Source organism: Neovison vison, chromosome 11 (genome assembly GCF_020171115.1).
Source record: "Neovison vison isolate M4711 chromosome 11, ASM_NN_V1, whole genome shotgun sequence".
In the NCBI taxonomy this organism is placed as follows: domain Eukaryota; kingdom Metazoa; phylum Chordata; class Mammalia; order Carnivora; family Mustelidae; genus Neogale; species Neogale vison.
In genome coordinates this window covers 108,210,730-108,227,120 of record NC_058101.1, presented here as the reverse complement: position 1 = coordinate 108,227,120, position 16,391 = coordinate 108,210,730, and the positions used below count along the sequence as shown (strand labels likewise).

At 40.9% G+C, this 16,391-nt stretch overlaps 1 protein-coding gene across 1 annotated transcript in view; it reads left to right on the top strand.

The window, feature by feature from the left end:
* Window positions 1-16,391, top strand: part of DAPP1 (dual adaptor of phosphotyrosine and 3-phosphoinositides 1) — a 49,328-nt gene that overhangs the window by 11,367 nt on the left and 21,570 nt on the right. The window contains exons 2-3 of the mRNA XM_044224418.1: window positions 10,154-10,276; window positions 14,068-14,201. Coding sequence (XP_044080353.1) covers window positions 10,154-10,276; window positions 14,068-14,201 — 257 coding nt within the window. The remainder of the gene's footprint in view (window positions 1-10,153; window positions 10,277-14,067; window positions 14,202-16,391) is intronic.

The window sequence follows — 16,391 nt, the reverse complement described above, 5'->3', positions numbered from 1 at the left end:
CCTTTATTTATTTTTTACTTTTTATTTATTTTTATTATTTTTTTAAGATTTTATTTATTTATTTGACAGACAGATCACAAGCAGGCAGAGAGGCAGGCAGAGAGAGAGGAGGAAGCAGGCTCCCTGCAGAGCAGAGAACCTGATTCGAGGCTTGATCCCAGGATCCTGGGATCATGACCTGAGCCGAAGGCAGAGGCTTTAACCCACTGAACCACCCAGGCGCCCTTTATTTTTATTTTTTTTATTTTTTATTTTTATTTTCAATTTATTTATTTATTTTTTTAAAAAATAAACATATAAAGTATTTTTATCCCCAGGGGTACAGGTCTGTGAATCACCAGGTTTACACACTTCACACCACTCACCGTAGCACATACCCTCCCCAATGTCCTAACCCCACCCTCCTCTCTCAACCCCTTCCCCCCAGCAACCCTCAGTTTGTTTTGTGAGATTAAGAGTCACTTATGGTTTGTCTCCCTCCCAATCCCATATTTTTATTTTTAATTAACATAAAATGTATTATTTGTCCCAGGGTACAGGTCTGTGAATCATCAGTCTGACACAGTTCACAGCAATTACTATAGCACATACTCTCCCCAGTATCCATGACTCAGTCACCCTATCCCAGCCCCTCCCCCAGCAACCCTCATTTTGTTTCCTAAGAGTCTCATATGGTTTGTCTGCCTTTCTAGTCCCATCTTGTTTCATTTTTTCCCTCCCCCCACGACACTCCACCCTGCCTCTCAAATTCCACATATAAGTGAGATCATAGGATAATTGCCTTTCTCTGATTAACTTATTTCGCTTAGCATAATACCCTCTAGTTTCCATCCACGTAGATGCAAATGGCAAGATTTCAGGGGTTTTTGATGACTGCATAATTTTCCATTTTGTGTTTGTGTGTGTGTGTGTGTGTGTGTGTACACACTGCATCTTCTTTATCCATTCATCTGTTGATGGACATCTAGGCTATCCATGACCTTTAAAAAAGGCATGGCATCCTCTGTTACACATTTGCTGTCTTTGGTCTAGAGAGTACAGAGAATGTGTCCGTGTCATTCAAAAGTGAGGATAAGCTTGAAAATGAAGAAAAAAAGAAAATTCTGTAAAGAGGGTTTTTATTGGCTGTTCAACTCCAAGGACTTAGCTGCTGTCACACAATCAGGAGTCTCTATTCTTGCTTTAGGTTGCATTATATGTTTTCTCTTATAACTCTGATGGGACCAAATGTAGGTTCTGTGTCACTTTTCTTTGCCAGGAAGGGGAAGAACAAGTCATTCATTATATGAATAATCTGTCGATATGGGTTACTAAGAAATTTTCTCACCAAGGAATATATAATCTAAATGGGTGTGTGGCTCATGTTTTAACATGCAAGACCACTCCTGTGCCCACTTGTTCTTCCAGAGTTCTTTTGAGTTACTCCTCAATTTAAAGCCTCTGTTTCAACTAGGCATTCCGTTTCCTATATATGTCAGGCATGTGTTAACCACAGTGCCTTTGCTTATGCCATTTCTGTCATTGAAATGCTCTTTTCTCTCACTACTTAATGAAGCCTATATTTAGTCTTGAATTTCCAGTTCATTATCGTCGTCCTCCATGAAGCTTTCCCTGATATGCCAGCCCTTGTGAGCTTCCCCTCCTATACCATTTACTATCTGTATCACTATGATTGCAGCTATTTGGGAAATTTCTGCCTATGTTAGCTTGCAAATCCTTCTCTTTTCCTCTCCGTTGGTACTTTAAAGCCACTTAGTACTTTCTTTACCCTCTGTGTACTCTTCTTTAGATGAGACACACTGTGAACTCAAGCTATCAAACCTACTGAAACAAATTAAAGTTTTTAGGACCAAGAGTCCTTGAGCTCTGTACTTTTCAAACTCTAAACTGCATTAACAATCATATGGGACTCTTGATGAATATAAATTATAGCTCAACAAGCGTAGGGGTCTGAGAATGTCCATTTCTATCAAGATTGCCAGGCACTGAGTAGAAAGGCCTTGCATTGTTTTTCAAACACCAGGTGCAACTCATTCGTGTCCATAAAATCAGTTTAGTGGGTTACAATCAATGTTTGTCAAAAATAAGTGGAGAAAAGAAAATAGTAAATAGTAGGTATCCTATGGAAGAGCAGTGTTGTTTTTTATAATACTCTGGTGTGTGTGTGTGTGTGTGTGTGTGTGGTGTGTGGAGAGAGAGAGAGAGATACAAATGCATTTTATACTGTGGGCTGATTAAAGAAGTTTGAAAGCCTCTCCTTTAAAGGATATAGCAAAATGAAATATCAGTTTATATCAGTGGATTAAGTTAAGACAATAAAACCCAATAGGGTAAAAACTGTGAAGGCTCCAGAATGCCAGGGCAATTTCCCAAAAGGTTCTAGCACCAAGGGCCACTGTCTTGGAATGGGAGAAGGGGCTTACTTGAGGACCAGCCTGCTGGATCTAACTGGGCTGCCTTTCTCTGTGGTTGAGCTCACTTCCTGTACCTAACTGGGAGGCAATGATGAAAATTCTTTAGTGGGTGGGTGTTTCCTAATTTGTTACTATATCATGGAAGGGATAAATACCACTGTTTCCTTCAAGGTCAGCTGTTGGTTTTGGTAATCTCATACCCAGTGCAAATATTCTTTTTAAGCTTGATGAGTCTCTGCTCTGTTACCTCCATTAACCTTGAGACATATTTATAGCAATGTGTGTGGGCCTTGGGGAAAAAGAAGAATACAACATTGCTTGAATGTATGTTATAAATAGTAGTTTCTTGCTCTTTTCTACTTCTTCAGAAAAAATGAGACCAAAAGAATTTTTTTAAAATTTTTTGTTTCAGGAAGATGAACCTTATTCCACACTATTCCCATATCTAGCACAATGCCTTCCGTATTTTATCTAGCATAAGATACAAGATTTGCTAAATATAAAACATAAGTAGCATGTTCTCCTCTGCAAAAGTTAAAGAATCATAAAAAAAAAAAAAAATGTTTGCTAAAGGGTGCCTGGGTGTCTCAGTCAGTTAAGTGTCTGTCTGCTGCTTCGATTATGATCCCAGGGTCCTGGGACCCAGGCCCAGCCCCACCAGTGTCAGGCTCTCTGCTCAGCGGGGAGCCTGCTTCTCCCTCTCCCTCAGCCCCTTCCCCTGCTTGCACGCTCTCCATCTCTATCTCAAACAAAGAAATAAAATCTAAAATAATAATAATAATAATAAGTTTGTAAAAGAAGACAGTGTTCCAATACATGAAAACAAAAGGGTTTTCTTATTATTAGTCACCTTGACTGCTGAGAAAACTAAAGTTGCTATTTGTGTGGGGTCACATAGCTAACAAGTAGGAAGTTGGAGCAAACAGACAAGCTAAGGAGGTGACGGGAGGCAAAGGCAAGGTCCCTCCTCAGCAGAACTCTCCCTGACCTGACGTGCTACATGGACATTTGTGATAGAAGCTCTCTGCTTCTTCGCATTTCTTTTCAGTTGGCATTTCCCAGTTGTAAAAAGGTTTCTTACTGCCCTTAATTCTAAAAACATTGGTCTCCTGATGCAGTTGGGAAAGACTTGACAGAACCGCAGAGGAAAATAACTTACTTGGGAGTTTTAATCAACCAACAGTAGGTACAGTGTAAATCCCCAGCATGATGCAATTGTCAAGAAACTAACACAATCCTGGGGTTGCCTTAATACAGACCCAGCAGAAGAATAAGAGGGATTCTTTGAGGCTTAGTTTTCCAAGTCAGAGCTTACCTTTAACATAGATTTTAAAAATTTAGAAGGTTTCAGAAGGGATAATGTCCCTTGGTGCCCGTCATGAAAAGAGAAGTTGAAGGTGATGGAAAGAGAAAAGAGTACAATCCAAATGCTTCAACTGTTTGCTTAAGTATCATGTATAGAACTCCCAAGAAGTAGCTCTGGGACCATCTGTGGAAAGCTAGACAGCAGGAAACAGCAATTCAATATAGGCAAGAGTATTCTGGCCATCAACCATGGCAGTATGGAAAGATCTTGCCTATAGAGTAGTGAGTTCCTGTCATTGATGATATGTAGCAAAGGTTGGATGTGAGTCTTGTTAGGGTTGAGGCTTTGTTCACCCACCGTACAAAAGAATTCTTTTTTTTTTTTTTTTAAAGATTTTATTTATTTATTTGACAGAGAGATCACAAGTAGGCAGAAAGGCAGGCAGAGAGAGAGAGGAGGAAGCAGGCTTCCTGAAGCAGAAGCCTGATGCGGGACTCAATCCCAGGACCCTGAGATCATGACCTGAGCCGAAGGCAGCGGCTTAACCCACTGAGCCCCCCAGGCACCCCGTACAAAAGAATTCTTAAAAAGAACTGTAGGGATGCCTGGGTGGCTCAGTCGGTTAAGCGACTGCTTTTGGCTCAGGTCATGATCCTGGGGTCCTGGGACTGAGTCCTGCATAGGGCTTCTTTCTCAGAGGGGAGCCTGCTTCTCTCTCTTTGCCTCTGCCTGCCTCTCTGTTTACTTGTGATCTCTGCCTATCAAATAAATAAATAAAATTGAAAAAAAAACCCTATAAACCAACCTGATGGTAGGGGATTGTACATGGATTTTATTCCCTAAGCTAAACATTTTTTTAGAGATCCATTTATTTATTTGAGAGAGAGAGAGGATGTGTGTGCAGGGGTGAGTCAGGTTGAGGGGCAGAGGAAGAAGGGTAGAGAAAGAGAGAGAATCTTAAGCAGTGTCCCCACTGAGCACAGAGCCCAACATGGAGCTTGATCTCATGACCCTGAGGTCATGACCTGAACAGAAAACAAGAGGCAGGTGCTTAACCAACTGAGCACCAGATGCCCCTAAGCTAAACATTTTTAATAGTCTGATTTTTTAGAGCTTAGAAGCATATATAATTTTTAGAGTCACCAGAAATAAGTTTACTGGGAAGCCAATGAGGCCGCAGCTTCAGGGCCTCTCTCTGGTACAGACCCTAGTCATATAGTTAATAAATGTCATCCATTCAAAGAGTATTTAAGATTAGTTCCTATACATGAAAATGTAAAGCACTCTGGAATCTTAGAACTCATATTTGAGAGAAATGTGTTAGAGGTCCCAGAATTGGCAATGATTTTAAAAACTTGATTACCCATAAGCCTGAAAATCATTTTTCTATGCTGTGAATAATTTAAAAAAATATTCTATATGAGACTGACTTATTATTCTAGCCTCTCTCTGGAAAACTATATTATAAAATTGTTGTCATGTAAAGAAATAAAGGTAATACAACCAAAAATATAGAGGAAAAAAGTATAAGGGTATGTGAGGCAGTTAATGAAAATAAGTTGTTTTTCTTGGTTTTGTGATGTTTGTTAGCTTTTTAAATGTCTTTTTTGTGTGATTTCTCATTCTACATAATTATTTAATTTTGTGTAATTTTATATCAGTTTTTTTAAAGAGAATTGCAAATTTTACAAGCTTCAAGCTGTCTATAATCTGACCCTTTGGCCTAATAATCAGAATAACAACAACAACAAAAATGTTTTAAACAGTTCCAGTGATAGGAATTTAGTTGGAATACAGTTCTGTGCAATTAGGTCTTTATGTAAGGAGCTGTGTGAAGGGTGCATATGAAGCCGTAAAAATCGCTGTAGCATCAGCCAAGGACCTATCAATCCCCAGCACCCTCTGTCACTAGGCCAACCTCCCAGCTTCGTCACCACACCTGACGGCTGCCTGCTGCACCCGCCCCGAGTAGCTTCCGCCACCGAGTGCTGCTCTGATGCGAGACACACCATTCTCTGGTTTCCAGCCCTGCTCTCCTGTCATTCCCTTCCCTGAACAACAGTCACTCCAAATCTCACCGTGCTTTACATGGAGGAAAAAGTTTCTCTCTCTCCCCCGCTTCCCCCTGAGTGCTAGGTCACTTCCAGTGTTCAACAAACAGCAGTGGAATAAAGGAAAGAATAAAACAAATTATTAGCAGGGCTGTCTCTGGAGGTTGGAGTAAAGAAGACCTTAACTGCTTCCCTTTATTTCCAGTTCTAGTTTCCCGGTGGATGGATGAATCTGTTTTATTATTATTTTTTTAGATCAAGCCAAATCAGGAAGCTGTGACGGAGCTACAGTCTTCCTTAACAACACCCTTCACCTGGGGTCCTTCCAGGATTTGAGTTTGGTGGTGTATTTTTTTCAGACTTCTATTTTATGCTTTTGCATACCTGTATATGATTGTGTGTATGTGTGGTATTGTTTGGGTGGAAAGGAAACTTTTGTGTTTTGTTTTTTTTTTTTTAAATTAAGAGGTGTCATCCCGTACCTGTCACTAGTCCTCTAACTTAGTAACATGTTCTGGGACCCCTCGGCTTTGATGTGTGCGTGCACACAAACATCCTCAGTGATGCGTAGTGGGGGTGCACTTGGCTTCTGAGCAGAACAATTGTCAGGTGTTTAGGACTGCATTGTTCTTTGTTGCAAGTTAAGCATTCCGGGCACCCCACCACCCCCTGGCCCCCCTTTGAACAAAGTGCTCATAGCCCCTGACCCCTTGCCTTCATCAACAAAATGCTCTCAATGCCTTTTCACCCTTGGTTAACTTCTTACATAATCTTCTTTTAGGAGCTCTCAACTTTATTTATCACTTTACTGCTGGCAGATATTTAGGATGGTTCCAAATTTTTACTCTCACTGACAAGTCTGCAATAAACACCTTAGTTCCTATTTCCTTCCGCTTATGTGTGAGTATTGCAAGAGGCTGACTCTAGAACAGGAATCCCTGGTCACATGCCCTTGTTCAGCTCACCTGTGCTAGATTCCCCTCCAGCCTTACCCTTCTACCAGCAGTGAGTGGTAATACCCACGGCCCTGTATTCTTCAATACCTAATACTGTCTAATTCTTCAATTTTAGCCATGCTGGTGAGTAAAGAAAATACCACGTTGTTGTCTTAATTTATAGTTCTCTAATTAGTATTGAGACTATTTGAAATTCATATTTGCTCCTTTGTGAAAGACTCCCACTTTCTCTTCCATGTGTACATATTTTAATTTTTACTACATATGATTTATAATTGGAAAAAAATAATACACAATTTACAAAATAACTTAGTGTCCTTCACAGCCTATTCAGATATTGGCTCATTCAAACAATGGTCTTGATCTTTCTTCCTGGAACCATTCTCTGGAACGTAGTTTGCAAAGTACTTAGCTTATCCTCCTGACTAAATTAGTGGAGACTAGACCGGGGCTTTTCCATTTCTATTCCCTTTGACCTGCCTCGTATAATGCCTTGTGTAATGTGTGGCACAGATTTGAAGCTTAATAAATCAAGATTGGAATGATAAAAGATAGAGAAGGTTGTTATGAGAAAACTGTCAGCTTTATTTTCAACATTTGGCTCTTTGTGGACACCGTCTTGAATGATCCTTACCAAAAGTGGACATAGACCTAGAAAGGACATGTAATGTTATTTGGATTTAGAGTCACTTTCCCAGAAGATACATTCATCAGAATTTCTAGGAAAGGGATACTAAGCTCAACTAAAAGAGGAAGGTCAGATGTGGAAGAGCTCTTCGGGGAATGAGGATCCCATTGCCCCAGAGACATCTTGAAATGTGGGAGGCTGCCTGGTAGTCTCTGTCTTAGGTCAGCCCAGGCCCAGGACTCGATAAAACCCAACGGGATGGCAATAGTGACTCAGCTAAGCTGTCACCCAGAAACTAACCCGTGCTGAGATATTCCACATTCAGGACAGTGTGATTCTCCCTGCTTTACGCTCCAGTGTTTCTTGCATGTTTATGATATATTGTTATGATTTGAAAGATGAGCATAAAAAAATTCTTTGTAAAAACTGCCATCCGGCTGTAATTACTAGAAGAATTCTGTAAATGTTTTCAACACAGACTTCAGATCTCACTGAAAAGAATCCAAAAAAATGTCCAAGCCCTTTATGTTTTAGAATTTCATTAATCAAGTTTTATCACTTCAAAGAAGTAACCTATTGGCTCAAACAGAATCTTACACCAAAGTGTTCATCCAAAAAGTAATTGTTGGCATGATGTATTTAAGGACTTGTGACCTTGTGGAGATTTCACCTGTCAAAAAGAATTAGTAGCCAAACCTGGAGTATTTTTTATAGCTTCACTTTTAATTCCACAATTGTCCTTTTTCTATCGAGGCATAACTGACATACAACATTGTATTCGTTCCAGATTCCAACTGTCCTTTGAAAGCATTTTGTATGAGAAGATTTGAACTTGTCTGAATCAGTTCAAGGAAGGGGGGGCTTCTTTGTGCATAAACAACTGGGTGATCCTATAGAAATGTTTCTCTTTGCCATTGCTTCCAGCCCACAAATACATTTCTAATACTGGATGGGGGCATCTGTGCCCCACAGAGGAAATATGCTGAGGAAAGATGTATTGGGAAATGCAGATTTAGAAAACCGATTGCTTGGAGACCTATGTAGAAACTTCCTTCCACAGATGGTCTTACATGGACTGTTTATTATCAGGCTAAAGTTTCATGCCTGAGGGATGTCCCAGTAGACGACAGCAGAAGCCCTCACCCTCAGAGTAGGACTCTTCCTTGAAGTTTTGGTTTTTTTTTTGTTTGTTTGTTGGTTAAAGATTTTATTTATTTGAAAGAGAGAGAGAGAGCACAAGTGGGGAGGGCAGAGGGAGAGGGAGAAGTAGATGCCCCACTGAGCAGGGAGCCTGAGGCAGGGCTGGATCCCCAGGACCCTGGGATCGTGACCTGAGCCAAAGCAGACACTTAACCGACTGAGCCCTCCAGGGACCTGTCTTCCTTGAGGTTCTTGTACACTATCCATTCATCTTCAATAGCTCTTCAGTCACTGGCATAGTTGACATCACTTGTGTAGTTGCCTATGACCCCTTCCTCTCCACTGCCCTGAGCTGGGGGTCCCTTGCAGGGGTGACTATCCCCTGTACCTAGCTTCCCATTTTCCAAAATAAACTCAAAATAATAAAAAAAAAATATATTTGAGGCCCAAGAAAATTACATTGATGATGTAGCACAAGTTAGGTTTTGTGGGTCTCAGTGGTTTCATGAAACCACTACCGTGTCCTGAGTTCTGATGTTTGCCAGGCCTGTTTCGGCCATTTCATGTGTGTGAATGTGAGTGGTACTCACAACTGCCCATGGGATATGGCTAGTGTGAATCCTGTTTTAGAAGTGAGAAAGCTGAAGCTCTGACTGGTTACGTAACTTGCCCAGGGTTGTGCAGCTGGTGGGGGTGTCTATCACCTAGATAGGATTCGAGTGAACCAACTCTAGGGGCCACAATCCCATCTCACCACGCTGGACCGCCTCTAGCGAGTCATTTAAAAAACGTGTAAGATCTATGGGGAAAGGAGCAGATCAGTGTGCCTAGAATGCTCTTACTTCCACAGAGTTAGGAGGTGGGGGGTTGTACTAGAATGCCTTCGGATGCATAGCTGTCTCTGAGGGAGAAACATGGGAAAATGGCTGACATTGGTGTCCTCTGGAAAGAGAACAGGGGAACTGGGGATTCAGGGTGAGAACAGGGTTTTTACTAAGTCTTCTTTTTGATCCACTTGGGGTTTTTTCTTCTACCATGGATCTATGTTACCTTTTCTAAAACAAACTTTTAAAAAAACATATAGATTGATTTGAAACTCCCTGGGACTTCTCTAACTCCTCAGATACTTGTCAGTTTGAAACACGATCTGATGGGGTTTACGAGTCAGTATAAAACATTGGAGTTCCTTGTGTTCAACTTCAACTCACTGATGACTGTGGACTTCAGTATAGTAGCTCAGAGCTTTGCCAACACTGCAAAAAGCAGGACCATACTTGCAAAAGAGCTTGTGCAAGAGAGATCAAGAGAAAGAAAATTAGCCAAATCTTATTCTTAATGGTTATTTTTGACTTGTACTTTGAAAAAAATCTTGCTAAAGGTAAGACCCTATCTCCAAATAAGGTCACATGCTGAAGTACTGGGATTCAGGACTTCAACATACGAATTATCAGGACATAGTTCAACCCATAACATTGATTTTCGCCAGTTTTCTCTACTCTCCCCTCAGCCCGGCCCAGAGAGTTCCTTGTCCTGATGTTTGGTCTCTGGGCTACCTGTGGTGGAGAACATGGCTGAGGTCATCTCTGAGAGGAAAACCCAGTAAAGGAAGAGTCGCCTGTGGTGAGGCCCAAGTGAAAGTGTGGTTCTCTCCTTCCTAGGTGGTATCACGGCAACCTCACACGCCATGCGGCCGAGGCCCTTCTCCTCTCAAACGGATGTGACGGCAGCTACCTTCTGAGGGACAGCAATGAAAGTACGGGGCTGTACTCTCTCTCTGTGAGGTAGGACGCTGAGGAACTCTATGAATTCAACATTGTTCCAACTCTTCCTTACACAGGCATTGACTCTATCATCACACGCACATTGCCAGGTAACAACATTCTCACATTGCCAGAAAAAAATTCTCTTGAATCCTGGGAGACCTGCAGCTCTAAGGATTCCAAGGCCTGAATGGTGGACTGTGAGAACCGTTCTTTCTCCTTCCCTCAGCAGGAAAGGAAACGGGAGACCCTAAAGACACTGTATGAATTGTTTAGTGTCTCACTTACCTGATGGAGAAACTGAAACCCAAAGTGCTAAATTGCCTTTGCACCCCATTAATCAATGATAGAAACAGCACCAGAATCCAAATTCCTGAAACCTGGCCCGGTGTCCTCTTAATAGTTCTTGCTAGCCCTAAAAAATCAGAACAATTTGTGACTGTGCAACATTCATAATCACAAATTCAAGCAGGCAGGCAAATTTTAAGGTTTTTTTTTTTTCTTTCTATAAATGGATTGACCTTTCTCCAAGCTCCACTTCCTCTGAGTGTTAATGGAATTAATCTGGTCCCTACACAGATCTAACCTGTAATGGTCCAGTCCTTCCAGGGTCCCTCTCCTCCCCTGCTTCCTTCTAGCTGGTCTCTTGATCAGGGAAGCTGACCTCGCCCGGTGGTAATCAGGAGGCATTGGTTTTTAGTCAGCATCTGTCACCTTGGCCTCTGCGGGCGTGTAGCAAGGCTTTCTGGGTTTATGGGGAGTTGTCTTCTGCTTAGACTGGGGATGTGAGGATCCATGAAATTGACAACCTCAAACGGTTACTGTTTTTTTGCTGTTCTAATAGCACCTCCATGTGCTCCTGAAAAGATCCCTTGGGGGGCTCCTGAGTGGCTCAGTTCGTTAATCGACTGCCTTCAGCTCATGTTAGGATCTTGGGGGTCCTGGGATTGAGTCCCAGGCCAGACTCTCTGCTCCTTGGGGAGCCTGCTGCTTTTCCCTCTCCCTCTCCCTCTGTCTACCTCTCCCCCTGCTTGTGCTCTCTCTGTCAAATAAATGAATAAAATCTTAAAAAAAAAAAAAAAGTGTCCCTTGAGGTAACACCCCTCACGCTGATCTGACATGAGGTTTTCTCTATTTTTTTCTGCCCCACATGGTCTAGGCCTCCTTGTCACCCACTCAACATCTACATCTACACTCCTTTACCTCTGAATCCTTTTTGATCCAGATTAGAGACCATTTGGGTTTGTTTTTGTTTTTCTGTTTTGTTTTTTTTTAATCTCCTCTCCCTCTGATAGGGGCAAAGACTGGCTTCAAAAGTATTTCCTGAAATAATTGATGGCAGGTTTCTATGAGCTCAAAAGCCAAGAATTAATTTTCTTGTCTTCTCTTTGTGCTTCTGGACTTCCGTATTTTCTGTGCCCGTAATGAATTACCCCAGACTCAGTGGCTCTAAACAACTCCATTGATCATCTCACAGTCTCTGTGTGTTGCAAGCCCAGGTGGTTTCTCCAGTTTCTCTGCTGTGGCTCCTGCCAGGCCGAAACCAAGGTGCCGGCTGACGTTGTGGTTCAGCAGGGACTCAGAGTCCTCTTCCCTCGATCTCTTCTTTTTTGCTTCATTCCTTTTTTTTCATTTCCTTACTGCTGTAGGACTGAGCTCCATCTTTTCCATGCAGCTATTGACCAGGGACCAGGGTCAGCCTCTGGAATCCACACATAGTTAGTTCCCTGCCAAGTGGCCCCCACAGGCAGTTCACAGCACAGATGTTTGCTTCCTTCTAGAACAGTCTCTCTGATCTCCTCTCCTGTGACCAGCCAGAAAGAACTCTTTGCTTTTACCAGGACTCTCACATGATTAGGTCAGGCCCACCCGCACCGTCTCCCTATTGTCAGATCAGCTAATGCAGGGCCTGAATTATCTGCAAAATCCCTTCATAGTAGCATCTATACTAGCATTTTATTGAATAAATGGGAAAGGTTTATGTAGTCCAGGGACTGAGAATCAGAGTCGCTATAGCTAGCTGCCTGCCACATCGTGGGAGGGAGATGGGATAAATAAGAGGTCATGGAGAAAACACACACACACACACACACACACGCACATTCATTAACATTTTTCATGTTACTCTGCTATATTTTGCTTAGAATTTTTCTAAATAACATTTTTGGGAAAAGTATTCATCAGACATGAAATTCTGCTCAGGTAGAAGTAAGAATTGTACTTTCTCTGATAGACAGCTACAGGTGAAAATCTCATCAGGTCGTTAGGCTGCAAATCGTTTAATGCATAGCTCTTCCCCAAATCACTTAACAAACCTGCGGGAGTATTCGATCAAAGAATGTTAACTTCTCACCTGTAGATGTCTCATGTGAGCAATTAGATCAGAAGCTTTTTACAAACAGGCACATGTATATCCCATCTGTATAAAAATGTAAAATTCAATTCACCAATTTCCAAGACAAACACTTGGAAATACTTTCAGAAAAAGAAATAACCACCAGCAGAGGTGACAGGAACCATAGACTGGCTCAGAAGACTGGCTGATTTGACTCGTTCCCAGGTTCACTCCCTTAATAATCCGTGTTTGAGAGCATCCGCTCTATGCCGACCACGGTGGTGAGTGTTGAGAAGCTTCAGACTTCGCTCTGAGGAAGTACAGCCTCATGGGGAGTGGGACGCTGCACAGGTAGCTGTCTACAAGGTAGAATGCAGTAACCCACAGGAAAGAAAGCAAGATCTGTGCTTGGAGGGTTGAGGAGAGCAAAGCAAGTAACTTAAGATGGAAGGATCATGCAGTGACTGACAGAGTAGGTGGTATTTAAACTGATGCTTGATCAGAAACAAAGAGGACGCTGTTGCAGGTGAAGCGGACTGAGGGCTGTAAGAGCTAAGGGACAACAGAAGAAACTTCTAGGAGAACTGTAGGTCCACTTGGCTTAGAGCAGCCATTCTCAGGGTGTGGTCCCCAGACCAGCAGCATCACTGAGAACATGTTAAGGGTGCAAATTCCTGGGCTCCACATCTTGGAAGTACTGAATCAGGAATCCAGGGGGTAGGACACAGAAATCTGGGTTTTAACAAGCCCTCCTGGTGATTCTGATTTCTGATGCGTGCTAAAGTTGGAACAGGTCATTCATAGAGAAGAGAAGAATAGTGGGAGTCAAATAATGTATCTCTATGTAAGACATATAAAATTTATATATATTATGTGTAATATAGAATTTATATATGCTTTATATATGTAATTTATATTATAAATAATACGTGATTTATATATTTATATATAACTATATATACACTTACAATTTATAATTTATTTAGTGCTCTGCCTTATTCCAAAAGTGAGGTGGCAAAAGACGTTGTAGGAAATTGGGTATTTTATTCAGTAGGCAGTGGAACCAGCATGGCAAAAAAGGGCAAATTAAGTGACAGAAACAGAATTCAGATGGACTCCCAAACAAGTAAGAGAGAAGAGCCAAAAAGAGGAGAACTTGGGGAGGGTGCGATCTGCCATTTCTATCATTCGCTATTCTCTGCTGGTCTTAAATACTGAAGGGGGTTTTGGTCAAGGATAACTTTGGGTAAATCAGAGAGTGCACAGGGAGAATCTCCTCTTGTCTCTATTACAGTGAAAAACTGAGAAGAGCTCTGCCAAAAAAGCACTAGTACTTTAACATGCCAGTGGTTTCAATAGCTGCGTTGCAAGGCTCAGTTTTTAGAAGGGTTTAATGGTGATGCTAATATACTAAGTTTATATTCCTCTTCTTCTTCAAAACCTTAAATAACCTTAAGCATTTCTTTTTCCCTTTCAGAGCCAAAGACTCTGTCAAACACTTTCATGTTGAATATACTGGATATTCATTTAAATTTGGCTTTAATGAATTCTCATCTTTGAAGGATTTTGTCAAGCATTTTGCAAATCAGCCTTTGATTGGAAGTGAGACAGGTAAGCAATGAACAGATAGAGACTTCAACTAGGAGACATTGTTTCGGGATAGAGGAGGGACAGGGAGGATTTCATTAAATAGTTGTACTTCTGTTGAATTATGTGCTTATGATACACAATTAGATATGTTTAGAAACAATTTTTTTCAATTATTCTGCTATATGTTACATTAATAAACTATTCATATAGTTTATTAATATATTAATATATAATATACACATTATATATAAATACATATATGCGTATGTATGTGTATATGATTATATCGGTATCATCTTTGGGAAAAAACAATGTGCTTCATGCAAAGTAGATAGTTTTCTTAGAATGCATCATTTAATAGATTGATTTAAAATACACAATTCGGGTCATGATCTCGGGGTCCTGGGATCGAGTCCCGCATCGGGCTTTCTGCTCTGCAGGGAGCCTGCTTCCTCCTCTCCCTCTCTCTGCCTGCCTGTCTGCCTGCTTGTGATCTCTGTCTGTCAAATAAATAAATAAAATCTTAAAAAAAAAAAATAAAATACACAATTTTTTTAAAATAGTCTTTTCACTTTATAACAATAAATATAATCAACAAAGAAAGAAGAAAGGCTGGAACAACTTTCTGATTCCTCATAATTTTAGTATGGACCATTTGTATATTGGGGAGACCCATAAAAGATAATTTTGAACATTTAAAAAAATAAAATTCTTAAATTTCCACAAACATCACTGAATATTGCAAGTATTGACTAGAAATTGCTCTCTTGAGCAAGGCCTTTATTCACCATAAAGTTCTGTTTCTCTTATCTTGGCTTTTTAAGTTTTTACACTAGACTTAAAGATGGATAGAAAATTTTGAATTTCCCCGTTTGAGTGGTTAAAGTCAAACTAGAATATTGAAGTTTTAAAAAACAAAAAACACGTGACCTTGGTATTTGAATTATCCGACTTGGTTTTCTGTACCAGTTCCATAAAGTAAGCAGAAGATCACCCCTGTATTTGTGATACAGAATCACAATATTATGTGACCCGAGTGATGGTAACTCTCAGTTAATCAAAAGCTGGGCAATTCCAGAACTTGCGGCAGAAGAGGAACTCAAGACTTAGCAGCACCGCTGTTTTACCATGAACTTGTACATACTCATTTTCTGGGTAAACTTGGCCAGTGGGCTTTCTGTTAACTTCACTGTGGTGGGGAGAGATGCCACCACTGGTTTTTCCTTTTCTGCTATTTCTGTGGCCTGGATAGACCCTGAGATGAATCATACGGTATCAAGTGTAGACGAAAAGCACAGTGGAAACCACAAAATAGTTGCCTTACTTTATACTCACTGCACAAGGCCTGTAATAGAATATTCCAAACTATGAACTTGAAGCTATAATTTTTTTTTTTTTTTCTGGTGGAAATTCTTCCAGTTGGCCCTGGAAGTTACCTCCTCATTTAACCAGCAATAGTTCTCATCACACATGGCAGGTGGGCCTCTATTATTTATTTCCATCGCTCCCAGTGTTGGCAAGCTTTTCAGTTTCTCAAATCCCTTCACTTCCGACTGACTTATTATTTCCAACCCACAGTTTTATTCACTTCTTGGTCACTAGAACTTGAGAAGAGACGTTTTGAAGCAAAAGACTTTGTTTTATCTGCCTCTGCTGTGTCCTTCTCCACGTCCCCCAGGTCCCGATATGGTGCATGATGCTTCCGGTGAATGAATGGATGAGTGGGTGGAAAACTGAGTGAGAACTCTGTGTTGCCTCAAAGCCATGAAAAGTGTTATCTTGCAGCCTTCTTTCTTCCTCCAAGGAACATCAGTGTCCTTCTTTTAAACGTTCCTCCTAGATTCTATTTTTAACCCTTTGGATCATTCTCGGTGCTCCTTCATGAACTTTCTCCAAGTTAGAGAAAAGGTGCACACTCTTACCTATCAAAATGTTTCAAAACAACAACAACAACAACAACTTTAAGACTAAAGTGCATGTAGTGGTTTTTGGTTGAACTTTTCTGGCACAGGTCCAATCTCCAGCCAAGAGGATCACCTAAGATTTCGCTGAAGTATAGACACCTTGACATTGAATTCAGGACAATGAAATTTCCTGTAAATACATTAAGTTTCCCTGTAAACATGTCAGTCTAACTAAAGAAGGTTTACCATTAATCCATTAGGGATTATTAAAAAAAAGTATAATCCTGACTGCTGGGGTAGTTTTATC